The sequence below is a fragment of the Plasmopara halstedii genome (genome assembly GCF_900000015.1).
Source record: "Plasmopara halstedii genome assembly, contig: Scaffold_614, whole genome shotgun sequence".
Taxonomy (NCBI): Eukaryota; Oomycota; class Peronosporomycetes; order Peronosporales; family Peronosporaceae; genus Plasmopara; species Plasmopara halstedii.
Window position 1 is genome coordinate 1,196,841 of NW_020187532.1, and position 16,979 is coordinate 1,213,819.

General features: G+C 44.7%; 5 protein-coding genes across 5 annotated transcripts; 2 read left to right on the forward strand and 3 right to left on the reverse strand.

Moving 5' to 3' along the window:
* Positions 1-131: 131 nt before the first annotated feature.
* Positions 132-1,163, forward strand: PHALS_12267 (mitochondrial carrier (bou s-adenosylmethionine carrier); the record flags this gene model as incomplete). Its single annotated transcript, XM_024727785.1, has 1 exon — positions 132-1,163. One exon carries the CDS (start codon positions 132-134, stop codon positions 1,161-1,163), a length of 1,032 nt encoding a protein of 343 aa, XP_024578328.1.
* A 212-nt stretch (positions 1,164-1,375) lies between these two features.
* Positions 1,376-2,206, reverse strand: PHALS_12268 (replication protein a 32 kda subunit; the record flags this gene model as incomplete). The annotated part of the gene is made up of 1 exon (XM_024727786.1): positions 1,376-2,206. One exon carries the CDS (start codon positions 2,204-2,206, stop codon positions 1,376-1,378), a length of 831 nt encoding a protein of 276 aa, XP_024578329.1.
* A 691-nt stretch (positions 2,207-2,897) lies between these two features.
* PHALS_12269 (uncharacterized protein) lies at positions 2,898-4,280 on the reverse strand (the record flags this gene model as incomplete). Its single annotated transcript, XM_024727787.1, has 2 exons — positions 2,898-4,139; positions 4,188-4,280. The coding sequence occupies 2 exons, from the start codon at positions 4,278-4,280 to the stop codon at positions 2,898-2,900; spliced, it is 1,335 nt and encodes a 444-aa protein (XP_024578330.1).
* Positions 4,281-4,285: 5 nt separating this feature from the next.
* PHALS_14586 (uncharacterized protein) lies at positions 4,286-5,599 on the reverse strand. The gene has a single exon (XM_036407505.1). The coding sequence runs from the start codon at positions 5,491-5,493 to the stop codon at positions 5,206-5,208; it is 288 nt and encodes a 95-aa protein (XP_036263202.1). The 5' UTR covers positions 5,494-5,599; the 3' UTR covers positions 4,286-5,205.
* A 9,026-nt stretch (positions 5,600-14,625) lies between these two features.
* Positions 14,626-15,076, forward strand: PHALS_12270 (uncharacterized protein; the record flags this gene model as incomplete). The annotated part of the gene is made up of 2 exons (XM_024727789.1): positions 14,626-14,733; positions 14,981-15,076. 2 exons carry the CDS (start codon positions 14,626-14,628, stop codon positions 15,074-15,076), a joined length of 204 nt encoding a protein of 67 aa, XP_024578332.1.
* Positions 15,077-16,979: the final 1,903 nt, after the last annotated feature.

The window sequence follows — 16,979 nt, forward strand, 5'->3', positions numbered from 1 at the left end:
AAAACTACATTTTTAATATATCTTACTTATATTGCTTAAATTGTGTAGTATAATGTTATAGTGAAAAGTCTGTGGTAGGAGTTCACTGACCAAAATTCTCTTTTGGCGGTTGCCAGTGTCAGCATCGCTCGATGATTCCAGCGATCAATACGGCCCCCGTCATGACGTGCAACTCGTCGCGTACCACTACTTCACCTGTTTTGATGAATAAACAAACTGCCACATCAGCTGTGACCACAGCATCTCCCGCCGTACGCGCTTTATGGTCAGGTGCCGTAGCAGGCATCGTGGCCGATTCATTACTACACCCGTTGGAAGTGATCAATCTACGTATGAAAATTCAAAAGCAGCCAAGCTCGAAATATAGTAGCATTCTGCGCTCTATTCGCACAATATTAAAGGAAGAGGGTGTGCGGGGCTACTTTGGCGGTCTTAGCACGACATTGCTGGCCTCACCCGTTTGCACTGCAATGTACTTTGGAACATATGAGACGCTCAAATCAATTGCTGCACCTCATGTTTCTGAAGAGCAACGCGGAATGGTTTATTTTTTGGCTGGAGCGATGAGCGAGGCAATTATTTCAGCTGTTAGTGTACCGTCTGAGGTCATTAAATCACGGCTCCAACTTGGATGTAATCCTCGCAATGCCAGTGGTGGTGCCGTCAAATACACGAAGAATTACAGAGGAACAGCACACGCAGCCAAATCAATTTTGAGGTCTGAAGGAGCACGAGGACTTTATGTTGGATACTCAGCATGCTTAAGTGTGGAGACGTTTTTTTCAGCGTTTTCGTTCCTGTTTTACGAGACACTTAAGGATAGATACCAGCGATATTTGGCATTGCAAAATAAGGACCGACAGTTAAATTCGATCGAGTCTCTCACAGTCGGATCATTAGCGGGTGGAATCGCAGCATTTCTGACCAATCCACTGGATGTCATTACGGTTCGCCTTATGACTCAAGGAAAGAATAGATCATACACGGGATTTCGTGATTGTTTAATCAAGTCTGTGGGTACCGAAAATCTGGGAGTTCTATGGCGAGGTGCTTCATGCCGAATTGTGTCTATCATGCCTACGACAGGCATCTGTTTTGGTGTGTACGAGACGATAAAGCACACGTTTTTTGATGGTGACCTGGAGGACTTTAGTTCTGATTAGTGAAGTACTGGTGTCAATATAAATATGCTCATATGTACCATGCTGAAAGAATGCTATTCCAAACCAATTATTGCTAATGTTAAGAAATCAAATATCGGAATGTCTATGTTTCAGCACTTCAAGAAGGTGCAGCACATCACTGTAAGAACTTACTATCCCCTGCTTTGTGTGAAATCTTTGATATGATGCATTTTCTCTTTAAATCAAACCTTCTACGTGCGCTTAAAATGGTCTTCATCGATGGTCGAGTAGACATGACCTTCGTTCATGAGATAGTTTAATGCACTTCGCAATTGCTGCTCCGTGATCTGACTCTTCAGGTTAGTATATATCTGATCAATCTTCAGTCCACAATTACTGGAGCACGTGCCTAGAACATCCAAAATTGCTTTTTGCTCTGGTGAGAAGGTAGAATCCATCAAACCGTCTTCCATGCCACCTCCATGAATTTCTGTTGCTGGTTGATTCCAATGGTTGACAGCCTTGGTTGGCGTATTAAACGACGTCATAGTGACATCCGCCTTACTACCATGGAGTGGTCCCTTGGTATTGTAACAATGTACATAGATTACTTCCAATAAATGATGTGTCAGCTCGTTCATATCTTCAATTGTACCAACACTAAAGCAAGAAAGACTCGTCTTTCCCTGGAAGCTACGCAATTTGCCCACCACTCGCACGTAACTTCCCTCCCTTAGAACGGCCTCGCTGGTGTCTTCGTCGGCATTGACAAAATATTGGCAGTCAAAAGCTCCAGAGCCATCATCCAATTGAAAACGCACACTTGTTGACTGTGGTGTAAGGTTAGTGAGTAATCCCACGAGTCGCACAGTCGACAACTCCTGGCCATCTAGCCGCAGATCATCGTCCCCCGTGTTTAACGATTGCAGCTGCTTGACAGTCACGGGAAAGATGCTCTGTGCACCTAAACCACGTTTATTTGGTGTAGCCTGACTTCCTGATGGCTGACTGGACATGAAACCACCCCCATTACCACCGTAGTCGTCGTTGCCGTAAGCTTCATAGCCACCACCGTAGTTCATGACTGGATCAACAAAAATAGCGCCGATGTTGCAATTATTCCGCAAAAATACTAGCAATCAAAAGTCTCCTTTTTGCTCTACTGATTTTTTTTGATAAATGTATTGTATATGATTTTTTAACATCCTTATGCTTCTATGACTAAAACAAGAATCGGGCTTAGTAAAATCTAAATACATGCATGTGTCGTATTCTTATTTGGGTGCAGTTACACCATGCCTATCTGGTGTAACACACACCCCTGTTATCAGGGTACGTGTAACCCCGTTACACAAACTCAAAAAGTGTGTCGACCGCTATGTGTCAGGTCATCAGCCGGCGGTTGATTTAATCTTGTGCCAAGTTTATTGAAGAAAATTCGCAAGAACGTCAAAATCTCGATCAGGGAAAATCGTCACCATGTGGGAATGAATCTTAAATAAAAAGACACCGGCTATATATTTCCCGACCTAAAACTTCAACTTTGCTAATACAATCTGCAACTACCTAAATATTGAGGAATTCTAGAGACAAAATTTATGCTAGTGGATTGCCAATTGCCAAATGCACTTTGACAACTATGTAAGAAGATCTGTACATTTTAATTAGCAATCGCTCTCACACGAGCAAGTGGAGACTTATAATCGATCAAAATAGCGACACAGTGGAGGGACAAGATGCAGCAGAGCACTCTTCACCAGGTGCAGCAGAACACTATTGACCAGAATGGTGTTGATGATGTGGCGGAAGAGGCTTATCACCAGGTGGGGGAAGTGGCTGGTCAACAGGTGGCGAAAGAGGCTTGTCACTAGGTGCCCCACCAACAGGAGTCATATCAGGCGGAATGGCATCGGGAGATCCGCGAAATGCAGGAACGTTGTCTTTCTTGTTTTCAAAGTGTTTGCTTGCAGCATTTGCAAGTAATGTGATATACTCTTCATCCGAGACTTGTTCTGCTTCGTGAATATAGTCCAAAGTGCGTTGTATTCCATACTGATTGACCCATTGATTGACCATCTCTCTGTATGGATCATATCCATTCGAATGCAAGAATAAAATTATGAAAGGAGTCTCTTGTTCTAAGACTGGATTGAATGGATATCTTTTCAGGTCATTGGTCTTCGGAATGGAAGAATGCATCGATGAGACTGGTGCAATAATTGGTGTGTTCAAATTATTTTTATCGATTTGAGTTGGTGACGCATGTGACTTGCCAAGCATGAACTTTTCTTTGTCTTCAGGGGTTGGAAGGAGCGCATTGCCAAAAAATTTCTTGGCATGACCCAAGATTAAGTCATCTTGAATGTCTTCCAAAATGGCCATCACGTCCTCGGAAATAGCCTTCGCATCACCATTGAATGTTGACGTGTCAATCATCGTGCTGTCGACAATCAGTTGCACATCTGATCTCACCTTAGATACAATTTCTTCAACAACAGCTTTTTTTGAAGAGCGATACCATTTTTGGATAATGTTGTTCTCAAACACGTTCTCAAGTTTGTTGTCACGAAAAGCCTTGTCAAGTATCGCTGTCTTGATTCCTTTTATCAAGGGTGTCGAGTCCAAGGAAGTCTCTGTCTGTATCATGGAATCGATCAGCTTGTTCGTATCTTGATTCGCCAGCACCTCAACCATTATGTTGTATCCCTTTTTAGGCTCATCTTTATAGACGTCATTGATGACACCAGACCAACGCTTGAACGGTTCGCTCACGAATAAGTTCTCCTTCACACTGCCTAATCCGTAATCGTGAAAGAGGTTTGTGGCGACCACCACTGGATCTTTTGCGTATTTCATATGCAAACTTGGATTCAACCATTTGACCAACCATGTTCGTGCGATTTTCCCCCAAATGGCTCTGAAAAAACGTACGAACCATCCTGCCTGAGCTTCACCAGGGACAGGCCCAATTCTCTCTTCAATTGACTCCAATGGTTTTGCATTTACCGTTAGCGTCTTTGTGAATTACTGATTTGTCACCAACTCATTTCCAGGAGTTTGTACATCTGCGATGTCAGGCTCAGTGCATGCAACGATAGCAACGCTCGCAAACAGTAGAAAGTGAAGAAACTTCGGATGGTTACTCATAGAGTTCATTACGATCTGAGCTCTAAAAAATTGTGACTTGTTGAATGACTGGCTGGATCATCGAGCAAGATAGCCAGATGCTGGATTGCAAGCTTGGAATTAGATGTATATTGAATACAAAGAAAGAACATTGCCAACTCTCGTCCATCCGATCTTATACTCACATTGTAATTTAAGTAACTAGTTCATATTTCGAAATAGTATTTATCCTTTTTGTCGACGTAAACTTGAAGCATTCTGTAAAGAAAAACAGATAAAGCGTTCAGAATGTTTACAACTTTCAAGGTTTTGGAGAATGATATCTAATTTTTATACTTTCTGGTCTGAGAAATTTGAAATCATATGCTCGTACATCCAGTGCAAAGCAACCCACTGAGTCAATGAACTTGCAGAAAGTCTGAAAAAGAGTCGCTGCTCGTTGTTCCTGTACTATGTTCATCTCATACATCGACTAAAGTCCAATTTTTCATACTGACACCCGCTCTACTGGAGATTCGAACCTACCCTATGCATATCATCGGATAAAATTAAGTTAGCACTCTTTGCAAATATACTCCAGGTCTACCGACGCATTATGACGGTGGTGAAGATAACGTGCTTAACGCTGGAAGTTACAGCGACTGTAGACATCGATCCATAATGCCAGACTCACTATTTATGATATTTTTCTTTGATGAACCCATTTAGACTATAAAAAAAGTAAGTTTTTCAACAAGTTTCTGAGATGTTATGTCAAAATTTCAAGGCGACTCGCCGCAAAGATCCCAACACCATTTACTTCTGCTGATCAGGCTGTGAGCCAACGGAGGGCAATGCATCTCCATAAGATGGGAGCACTTTTAAGCCGTGTGGTGGTGTATTTCTGGTCGGGTTTCGCCTTTCCAAAATTGGATCCGGATATACCTGGCTCGAAAATTGACGTTCCCCATCATCGTCAATCCGGCACATGGGTGGAGTGACACACTAATTTACTGGTCTGATAAACGTTCTTGTTTATCAGACCAGAGGTACGTTCTTGTTTATCAGACCAGAGGTACGTTCCTCTGGTCTGAATTTGACAGCAAATTCCTTCCAAAAGCGTGCTGATAGGACTTCGATCAATGCAATCCCGAGAAAGTAAAAAATCGTATTCAAAGTAGACAGATTTCCTCCTGTGTTGCGAAAATGTAAAAAAAAATTTGGATCGAATAGTAATTTTGTGCCCTGTAATCTTCCTCCACATACATGTAACCGTCCTCAATGGTGCGCGATTTGGCTAGTTATAGGCCTTAAGTAGAGTCCCTTGGTGTACGTCCGTCTGTTGAACGGTCTCGGGCTGACAGGCCAAAGGACTGTAAGCCCAAAATTAAAAAAAATATCCAAAATGTGTGACGCATAATGCTTTATTGCTTTTGAGCAAGGCAACATTTTGCAGGCGCCCTTACACTCCAACCGGCTATACTGTGACACCCAGTACTTTCCACTCCCTTACCTATCAGACACCAGATTCCAGCCGTCATTAATCGCCCAAGCAAAGATACACGCTGGCGACTACGACCGCAGTCATTTCTTGTCATCTCAACCGTGATAAACACTCAGGACAGCGATACACATTCGCGCTTTAACAAGACCTCGGCTTACTGACGCTTCCGCCATCCGAGATCTTCACGGAGAAATTTGCAAATCCATTGGTCAACCCGGACTACATCACGTCCTGCACAGAAGCTGTAACAGCGTTAAGAAAGTTTGATCAACCGTGCCATCTGTTGTAGCAGGGCTGCCGCAGCTCAGAGGAAGCAAAGCTAAGGTCACCGACCTTACGTTCTATACTAAAACCAGTATGAGTGTAGCGGATCTTAATCCGCTTACTCATGAGTAACCACAACCTTAACCCAAGGCAATATACTCTTCCGTTCGGAATGTGAACTGTATTTGTTTGTTTTATTTGCATCAAAGCCGTCTATGCCTGAATCTATAGGTACTTTTAATTAAATAATAAACTAATATGTGACCATCTTGTGTGACCCAGTTACACTCTCCTCCATCAAAATTGTGAATATCCACAATTCACATGAAACTGTCGCCTCATACGAGGCTCACATTTCTAAGACACCTCTACGACCTCAGGACTTTCTTCACGCCCATAATCCCTTTGTGTAGGACCAAGCCTCACCGGCACTGAGAGCGACAACGGGCAGAGCCATTCGTTGTCTCCCGCGCGTGGTGAACTTCGGACAGCACGTTCGCGGCATCAAAGAAAGCGCATCTTAAGCCCTCGGCAATCGAGCACCGTACACCGCGCCCGCCACGGGCTACGGATAAACCTGTCAAGGATTTGGAGGAAGTCGACTGCGAATCGGATACTCCTTCTCTAGGTTGAGAAGAAGAGGAGGGCAAGGAGCGCCAACGGCGCAACGTGAGCCCTGCTCGAAGCTTGCGAGCACCGTGTCCGTTTTCCGACCTCTCGGCTTCCATAAGAAGTGGTATCATTATTCATCGTCTTGACGAAGCATAGGAACAGCAGCTGGAGGCTGCCCGCGAGGAGGCTAATGCGCGCGCATCCACGGTCGGTCCAGAATATTCGTTTCTTCCGCTTGGCGGATTCCGCTACAGGAGCGAAGTACGCGATCACTCGCTCATTGAGCGTATACGTGGTCAAGCCCCCGGCTACTACACAAGTTGAGCTTGACCGGGTGGCTCTAAATGAGTTGGTCTGGGTCGGCGGGGTTATCTTAATGTGCAGAATTCGGTTGTGCAGGAGCCGGGAAATCGAAAGTGACGCGCGACTGAGAGAGTCCCTCTATAACCCGTCAAATTTTATATCCTATGTCTGCCGCCGTGCGATTCTGAGAGATTCTCACGCTGTGCGGGATCCCAAAAATTAATGATACCTGGAAAACATTTGACAAACTCACCAAAGACCGGGTGAGTTTTCAGCTTTTGTTGCACCTTGCACAGTCGTTAGACTGCGTCCCTCGCGAGTAGAGGTCGTTGGAGGTACCAAATGCGAGCAAAAAAAGTCGCGTGGATCACCTGGAGCGCTGTAAGCGTCCGTGTGGGTTGTCGTCTGTCGAATAGACACCGATCGCAGTCGGACCTATGCAACCTTACGGAGAACGTGCCAGATATCGCCAACTAAATCATCGCAAACTTCCAGTTATGCGTACTGACACTTTTTTTTATTCAGAGTAATAATTAGCCATGTTGGATGCTCAACGAAGAGCGGCGATACCAGCTCGAGCACCTGCAAACAGCGCTGCGATGGGAACACGCAGCCAAAAAACAAGTGCTGCTCGGTCTCGATGAAGTCATACCCGTCCTGAATACAGTACCAACTGCGCGGGTTTGTTGCCTCGAGGAACCAAAACCTCGAGCGCACCGGTAGTAGACGGACGGCGAGCCGAAATTGCAAGACTTTAATGACAGGTAGCATGATCATGCTCAAATGCGTGCCAGAGTTAACGAACACCTAAATTTGCGCTTCGTCGACTCGCTGCGAGTGAACTGTCGCTGGATGTGGCTTCATCAGTGGCTTGAGTGTCTACACAGTACGAAAGTGCAGTCTCGAGATTTCCGGAAGCAAACACGTCTTCACACCGCTTTGCAGCCTAAATGAAGAAACAGACGGATTTGCTCGCTGCGCGACGGCGAGAACACAACTTGCGACGCTCCAAGTCGAATTTACGATCTGTGTTGTCTCCTTATACAGTCTCCGCAGCTACTTTGCCGGTGAACCAGGTGTCACGCTCGCAAAAATATAATTGTATATAGTCCCACAAAGTCTAGCCACATCGGCCACGCGCTGATTTCGCGCACGAGGTTTCAAGCAGTCTCAGCCCGAAGCTTCTGGACACATCCAGCATAAATCTTCGTTGTGGATCAAGCACCATACCGATATATCGGTGGTGTGTTGTATGAATGTGCATTCGTGACGTCTGCTCGATGTGCAGTTCAGTGTTCGAGTGGAATTAGATCACCGAACGATGTACGCTCGTTTGGTGGAAGGCCATGCCTCGTAATCTACCATCGTGTCTTGAATTCCCCAATCTAAGTCGTTTGCCACCACGTCGACGTCAGCTCCACTTGAACAGGTCGTCATGGCGAAGCGGGTAGATCGCGACGAAATCGAGTGCGTCGCATCGCCCACCGCGAGGAAGAAACAGTTTGAGCAGCTCCGTGCTTGCTGCTGACTGAACTCTAAACGCCTCACAGAGCGCATGAAAGTAGTTCTCGGCTGCGATACCATCAATTGGCAACGGTTTCTGCTTCACCAGAAGAGCTGTGTAATTGATTTCAAAAAACCTCGTGTTCTTTACGGTGGTGACGTCGTCGGACAAGAGCAACATTGGCGGATTCTTCGTCTTCGGACTTCCTGGGGTAGAGATCTTGACGCTCGAGCCGTTGCAAATCGAGACCGACACTGCGCCGACCCGATTTAATGGGAAGTTTACGGGTTGGTTGGCAGCAGGTTGCTGACCATGCTGAGCTCCGCTCTGGAGCTAACCATTCCGTTTTTGGTTTTCTCAAAAGACTTTGAGGCAAGGTTTGCTTTAGTGGAGCTTTCGCTGATCGCGCGTACGAGCTCGATGACGTTTGTTAATGCTGCCGCAGCTGTGAGGCAGGCTCTCTGGGCACGCTGTCTCGTCATTGGTCGTCCCACGGTCGATGTCGTGGTGCGAGCGGTAGCCAAATGGCAGACGTTCCCACTGGATCAGAGCATTCTTGCGATACACCGGATGTCGAACTCCTCGAACACGAATACACTACCAAGGACGATGGGCTTTGTGCGCTCCAGCTTTGAACAGTTTAGAAATTCACTTTTACGTGCAGGTTGCCACCGGAGAGCTTCAATACTTCCCGATCGCGAACTTGCCGTACGGCTGATCGAGAGCTTCATTACCATGGTGCTTGCCAGCCAGCAAGACCATGATCTTATCCAGCGGAGTCTTAACGAACATCTAATTGCTGCCAATCACCACGTCAAATTTGGCGCGCGGAAGATCATACTCTCGCGCCTGTTCCTTGTGAGCCGAGATGAATAGCTAGTCACAACCAGCGGCGTACTAAGCTCGATCGCTTCGATGTCACAGGGGAGGGGCTTCGAGATTTCTATACGCAGCGAACAGCTTTGACTTCAGCGTTATCGCGCCGAATAACTTCTTGCTACCGCAACAAGTGCGCCACCATCGGACAGGTGCCGATGCTTGTATGCGGGGAAGGGTTGACGGTGAGCTGCGTGAGATCCATCGACTCGTCGTTCGAAACAGCAGCATCAGGAGATGAGTTGACCAAAGCTGGGGACGCGTCTATGAGCTCATCGTCGGGGTCGACCGCATTAGCAGGCACGACGACCGGAATCGCGGTAAGCGCAGACGTTAGAGGCGACGGCGTTGCCGGATAAGTGGCTAGCGATGATCCAGTTGGAGAGCCAAAGACAGCGCAGGAATCCGAAAAAGATGGGAGATGACCGTGGTACCCGGCTAGGTTTTGGGTGCGGACCCGACAGTCAAGCCAGCTTCACGCAAAGGGGCCGGTCGATGGGGAATGGGAGGCAAAAGCAGCTGAACGCACCATCTGCATGCGCGAAAGTGAAGGTTGACAGCTGAAGCAGAGAGCTGGGGGGGTATTCTTCTGAATAGATGACTTGCGGGGTGGCCAGCATATTCATCATCAGGTCAAAAAGCAATAAATGCATGTAGAATTTCGTCTTTAGTAGTGAAGGGTTACATCTTATTATTTATTTTGAAGCCGGTCAGACGGTTATATCAGAATGCATTTAAGTTCTCAGTTCTCAGATACAGATATGTAATCTACTAAAATAATGATTTAAAATCATTTTGAAATCACATAAAGAAATCATATACTATTCTTCCCCATTTAAATGCAATAAAAGTAGAAGAAGAATATATAACTTTTATTAAAACTATTATCAGAACTTCTTGGTTCTATACCAAAAGCTTGGTATTTCACATGATAGTCTCGACAAAGCTGAATTGTACGTTAATTTAATGCATTATGATTGCGCTCATGTTTAGGCCATAGAGCTATTCAAATTGTGGCAGCAAGACTGGTACTTGCTTAGCTGCGCGGCTCGATGTCGACAGTCACTGACACTACAGTGTCGTGTATGAGGTCATCGCCACCGCTTTGGCGGCTTTGATCTGAGTAATTGTAACAAAACCCGTCGACAACTTTAGTCCCGCACCCGGTTTAAGCTAGAAAATATTTGTTGGTGCATGGTCTGCCTGCAAAGTAGCGATACCATAGCGACTTTAAGAAATCGCAAACGCTACACATTGTGGATACAATTGTAATATGAGCTTATTAAGTTCAAATTTCGAACAAAGTCTGCCACAGCAGCTTGAACTCGCAATATATCCATTTTGATTTGGTAAACTGACCAGTTGCGCTCCTCAATGCTTCGAACGGACGACAAAACTCTCTTATTTTATTGTTATGATGACGCCACTTGATGCATGTACGGGCAAGCGATGCCGTGACAAGAATATCAGTGATACGTACGGCAAGATCCATGCTTACAGTTATGCTTAGAGACGTACTGGCAATTGCAAATTCCTCTAAATAAATTAAGTTACATCAAATAGGCTTAAAGGAAGCACAGCGTAGCGAACTAAGGTCCTCATAGACATTCACTTCGGTTTACATACTACCCAAGCATCACGCACCGTGCGGACGGTAGGTGGCTGGCGCAAAGTTGGTTCCGACCTGCAGCGGGGCTACCATAGCTCATTGCTTAGAGGAAGGTGACTAATGATATAGACCATACCTTTTATACTAGAACCAGTATGAGCGTAGCGGATCGCAATCCGCGACTACCACAAGTACCCAAAACCTTATCCAAGGCAATTACACTCTTCCGTTCAAAATCCAAAGTGTATTTATTAATTTTTTTTGCGGCAGAGCCGCCTATATCTAAATATCTAGGTTTTCCTATTTTCATTGTAGAATCTAAGTTATATGCATAACTACTGGCAGTCCCGCCACGTAGCGGCTTCTTGTCACTGCAGCGGCGCTACCGAAGCAAAGCGCTTGAGGGAGCGTACTTTAGGTCACCGACCTTTCGTTCTTTACAAGAACCATGGATGAGTTAGCGGATCGCAATCCGCTTACTCCAAGAAAAATTATTGCCTTCCCAAAGCTAATTAACGCTTCCGTTCAAATACTTTATTTTTTTATCTGCGGCAAAGCCGCCTAATTTTAAATGTATAGTCTTCCTAAAGTATGTAGAGCAAAATCTAGAAACATGTATAACTACTGGCTACCCAGTCACGTACCGTATTCTTATTTGGGCGCCGTAAAGCCACGATAATCTCGTGTGACACACACACCTGTTACCAGGGTGCGTGTAACCCCGTTACGGACCGCGAACACGACCGCATGAGAGCCGCCTTGTCGATAGCCTCCAACTGCGGCTCCTGTCCCTCGTTGAGGCGACTGTAAATGACATTACTTCCCTCGGAAGTCGAGAGGTTGGGTCACGACCACGGTGTCCGCAAGGATCGAGATGAAATCACGTCGTGGCGTTGGCGCAACTAGCCCTCCTCTTCTATCCATCCTGGGAAAAGAGTATTCGACTCATAGTCGACTTACTCCGAAGGCTCGGTGAGAAAACCCGTCGCCGGTGACGGGCGTGGTGCGCGGCGCCCAGTTGCCGAGGGCTTGAGATACGCTTCCCTTGAAGCCGCGGACGTACTGTCTGGAGTTGCACCGCGTGCAGGAGATGAGGAAGGGCTCTGCTCGCGGGTGTTCTCGAAACCAGTGAGGCTGGGAATCTTCGTGTCGTAGACACATGGCTCATTGAGCAGAGAATGCGTGAAGAAGGTCCTGAGAACGTAAAGGTGATTTAATGTGAGTTGTGGGATTTTAATGGGGGTGGGTGGAACGGGGTTACACGTACTCTGGTATAAAGGAACGGGCCAAAAAAATGGCGTGACCACACAATGGTGGGGCTTCATCTTACAAGAAGCCACTGCGTGACGGGACTGCCTGTATTTATGCATTTTGATTAGGTTTTACTATATAATTTAAAATTTTGTATATTAAGATATAGGCGGCTCTGTCGCAAATAAACAAAGGAAATACAGTTTGGAATTTCAATAAAATAGTATATTTGCCTTGGGTTAAGGTTGTGGTTACTATTGGAGCAATCGAATTGCGATCCGCTACACTAGTACTGGTTCTAGTATCTTAGTTTCGCTTCCTCTAAGCAAAGAGCTACTGCAGTCCCGCTGCACCAGATTTGACATGCCCAGCGGGAAACTTTCACGCCAAATTGTAATATGAAGCTGATTCATTGTGTGACGTCTGGCTTTATCCGAGCTCTCGCGTAGAGACACAGCGGTGCTGAGAAAAATTGCTCTTAAGTCGTGGTCGATCCGATGGAGTGTGACAGCAAATTTGTTCTAGAAACCAGTATGTGCATGTGTTAAAAGTTTCTCGTATTTAGCTTTCATTTACTATATATGAATGTGTTTTTTGGCATCTTCTGATATCAGCATGTTACACGCGTATTTTAGCTCTCAGCCATAGGATCACAAACTCAGCGCACGACCTTTCATTTACTCACCTCATGATAACAATCAAAATTAACTGGCAGCACCTTCCCAGACACGTTAATCGTCTTGTGACGGTGTCAAAGGCGCTCATGTCAGCCAAAACTCTTTATGAAATGTGGTCTCAAGAATACAGATGCACGTACAGTGCTACTCAACGCAAACTAAATGTCGTCTCCAGAAATGGATTGGGCTACACTAGTTATATTCCGACGAGAGTGCAAACAAAACTAGCAATCGCGTTAGCTTGTTAATGCGATAGCACGATTTCGCTCATCAGAAACATTTAAATGTAGAAATCGCGTTGTTGAAACTCAGACTTGTCCCTATCATCCCTGTAGCTAACACATCTCCTAATTTAAGACAACAAAACGGTTTTGACCTGCCAAATGCACCTCTGACCATATCGCACAATGACATATCTTGCAGAGCATAGCCGTAACGTGGCTTTTAACATTCGAACGATCGCCGAGACTTTTGGAAAAAGTCAATGTGCCGTTTCAAGCATTACAGTCCACGAAATCCCGTCACAAATATGTTGCCTTCGTTGGTACTGCTTAGCGAGCATGTGGTTTGTCACTTCCAAGTGGTGCGGTTAGCCAGCGGCGGAGTCAGCCGGCTTGTTATTCAATATCCAATTGAGTGAAAGGTCTACCTTCATTTATGAGTCTGATGTACGACTTTGGCAAGGTCGCTCTGTCGTCTTTGCTGCCCATATCTTGGCGCACCTTACATCTTTTTTCTAGAGGAATATTGGTCAAACATAGCGCTTTTTCTTGTGTCGGGGTCTTGCCTTGTCCAAGCTTGATACAATACAGGTAGCTACACCAACAGACTCACGATGATTGCCTACCGCGATTCCGATATGATTTTTTCTATCATTGCCAAGGATTAAACAGCGCTCAATATATGACGTTGGCTTTTCAAAATATGATATGTAAAGCCTCGGAGCGGTTAGCGACAGGATTTTCTCACTGAGTGCGCAAATCGAGTGCGATATGCTTCGGCACTCTGTCCACATACAGAAATTATAGTGCGGCTCTCTTGGGGGTACGGGCTTACCTGACCGCTGCAAGTCAAATCAATTTTGAAGTTAGGAAACCTGTTGTATTGATGGTGCCCTTAAGATACTTTCAAGCGCCAGTTTTGCTACGGAACCATCGCATGCATTGGCGTGGAAGGGTTTTGCCGTGGCGCACTGAGAAGTTTCCAAAGATCTTCATCCGTTACCACAAGATCATTTGATCTGCAAATGTTGTTGTGACTTAGCGCTTGCATACGAGCAATTTCGGCTCTCCTATCAATTCCCAGCTCTTACCTACAAGCTGGACAGGGTCGTGACACATTCGGTCTTTAAATCGGGCTCGGAGTGTACGATCTGTGCATAAAAGACGCGGAGCGTAGAGCAGGCTTTTCATTTCGGAAACGACCCTGCCGTTTGTGTCACGGTTAGGACAACAGAGCTGGGTTACTGCACAGCAAGGCCTTATGACGGTTGACATCAGAGAATTCCCCGATCTCTCACCGAGATTAGCTTCAAAGACGTCGCCTGCAAGGATGGCGCCTTCATCAGGAAATCGTTTAGCTGAAAAATTTTACCAGAAAAGAGCTTATGATATGGATAAGGAGCAAAAACTTTGGACTGGCAGGAGCATGTCGGAGAAATACGCTCCATTAGCAAAGGATATTCGTCAAGCGTTGTCATATGCTTGATGTCTTAATATATGTATATTTATTTTATATAAGCACAAATATTCACCTTATCTTTCCATTGTCGTAAAATCTTCCCGGTCGTGGGGGTAATGAGGTACGTACCGTATTCTGATGTACGTGCGTTACATCTTTATGCAGAGCACCAAAATACTAAAGTATTGGCTCTGATGCGGATGATGGAGCTTTTTGACGCAGAGGTCCACAGGTAGATTTATCGTTGTATATTTATCAATATATTTATCACTTTGAAAATAAAATAACAAACAAAGCAAGTTACAAGAAATACTCTCGGATCGCTAGGCGGTGAATTAAGCTTATCTTTGTTTCGTGTCTTGATACGCACTTGATAATTTGAAGCTTTCTTTGCAAATGAGGTACGACAACTAGGTTGCACACCCTATGGGGGGAAAGTTTTGCGATAGACATTTAAATTGATTTATTTAGTATGATGCGAAGAACAGCGCGCTTATCTTCGGTGCATCAGTTGATATGGTTCCTCTTCACTTTGCAAAACATCGTGTCCCACTGAAGTACTCTTAGTGTAATTTAGTCTAACTTCAAATGTCTTGGCTGTAGACCCTTTTTCGCTTTTTTCGATCAAAACCGAATGTGTACACTCCATTACAAGAATACGGCCAGGACACATTAGCTGGGCTAAAATTCACCAGAAGCTTATTTTTTAGCTTCACCAAAGTTTGATTATATACCGCTCTCCAAACTGAAGCACATCGAGGTCTTTGCATGTGAGAAGCTAATTAAGAAAAAGAATAAATAACTTTTTAATTTCAGTAATTGATAATTATATATAAAAATTGGAGAGAGGGAAGTTTTGTGTAATAGAATTCATAATTTTTGTATATAATCTGCTACTCACTATTATGTGAACATATAAAGATTGAAAAAATCTCTGCCGTGTCTCCCACGTAGGACAGCTACTCTTCAATAAGAAATGTGAAAATATTAGATTTGAGCGCTCCATTCAGAAGCGAAACCATCTCATCCCTAGCAAATTATCTTAAGTTTGCTTCCCTATTATGAAAATGACATGTGTCAAGAATTTGTTCTATTTTAGCGAATACTATATATAACTGTGCGTGTTGCATTGCGCGAGGCTAAGAGAATGTACTTCTACCCCACGGATCCACATCTCTCTCATCAGCACCAATACGCTGACACTTCTGAGTTTTTCAGTCAAGCAATGTGTTATATGTTCATGCGCTATGATTCGGTATGTACTCTCTATTCTAGTTCACCGACACGTGTACTATATTGTTCCAAATATGGCACGAAGATTAAGCATTTTTTACAGCTTTATGCCCAAAGCGTTGCTGCCTCCTAGCGGGAAAGAGCTCATGACTGACCAAAGCTTTCTCGAGAGTAATGTTTGGATCCTAATGTTGTCTCCTTCCAGCCGATTTATGACTGATGAACTCCAGCAACGCCATACTTATGATGAGACCAGGTCACGTTTAGAATGAAAAGATTTTACACACTTGTGTCAAATCTCGCAAGAATCGCAGGAAAGTCAGAGGAAACCTTCTATGATCGATTCGTAGATGTCACTCAGTGACATAAGACATGCGCTAAATAAAGTCGTGTCAGACATGTAGCTACCAATGTTCCAGAGTCGCTACAACTGAATGCATTAAAAAAGGCTGACTATGAAAATTTTACCGGTAGTAGATAGTTAAATTGTGCTGATCAAATGAAAAGCAAACGCAATAATTTACAAAGGGAAAGTCTGTTTTGCTACAAAAAACATTTGCGAATTGTGGGCGATTCAAAAGACTCAAAATCTCAATCCAGATAAAAATAACAAGCTAGGAACCATGAGCTACAAGGAATATCTATGCGCTTAATCGCAATTAACAACTGAAGCAGGGATGCCCTGACTATTGTGGCGGAAAGGAGTACCTTTTTGGTCAACTGAATCGCAGCTATAAATTCACGCATTCTTTTTGGCATCTGACTTTGGTATTTGAATACTCATCCTGAGGATGTAAGAGATCGCTGTTCCCAAGCAGTCCCTCAAACACAACACACACGCTTGTGCGACGAGAAAACGATTCTCGACGTGGAGGGAGAAGGACAGTCCCGACTTGGAAAGGAGAAGAACGATTTACTACCTTAAAGGGAAATTCGCAACTGAATCAAAATGAGTTATGGTCCTAGCTAGATGCAAAACACCCCAAGGGCTCTTATAGATCTTACTTATAAAAACAGAGACAAGATATTGGTTAACGGAGCTTGACTTCGAAAAGCTTGAACTTCAACTTTCAGGGACAATATCCAGTAGAACAGACTAGCTTACACCATCCACTTCAAAAGACAGAGCACGCCGAGCTCACCATCAGTTCACATCCAGACAGGAGCCAACATTCTGTACCAGACAGAAGGGTTGTGACTCCATGTACGATGTTCGAAATACCATACTGTAATATTA

Excerpts from the sequence above, each read along its gene's own strand:
- PHALS_14586 (XM_036407505.1), bottom strand. The coding sequence starts at position 5,493 with ATGTGGAGGAAGATTACAGGGCACAAAATTACTATTCGATCCAAATTT.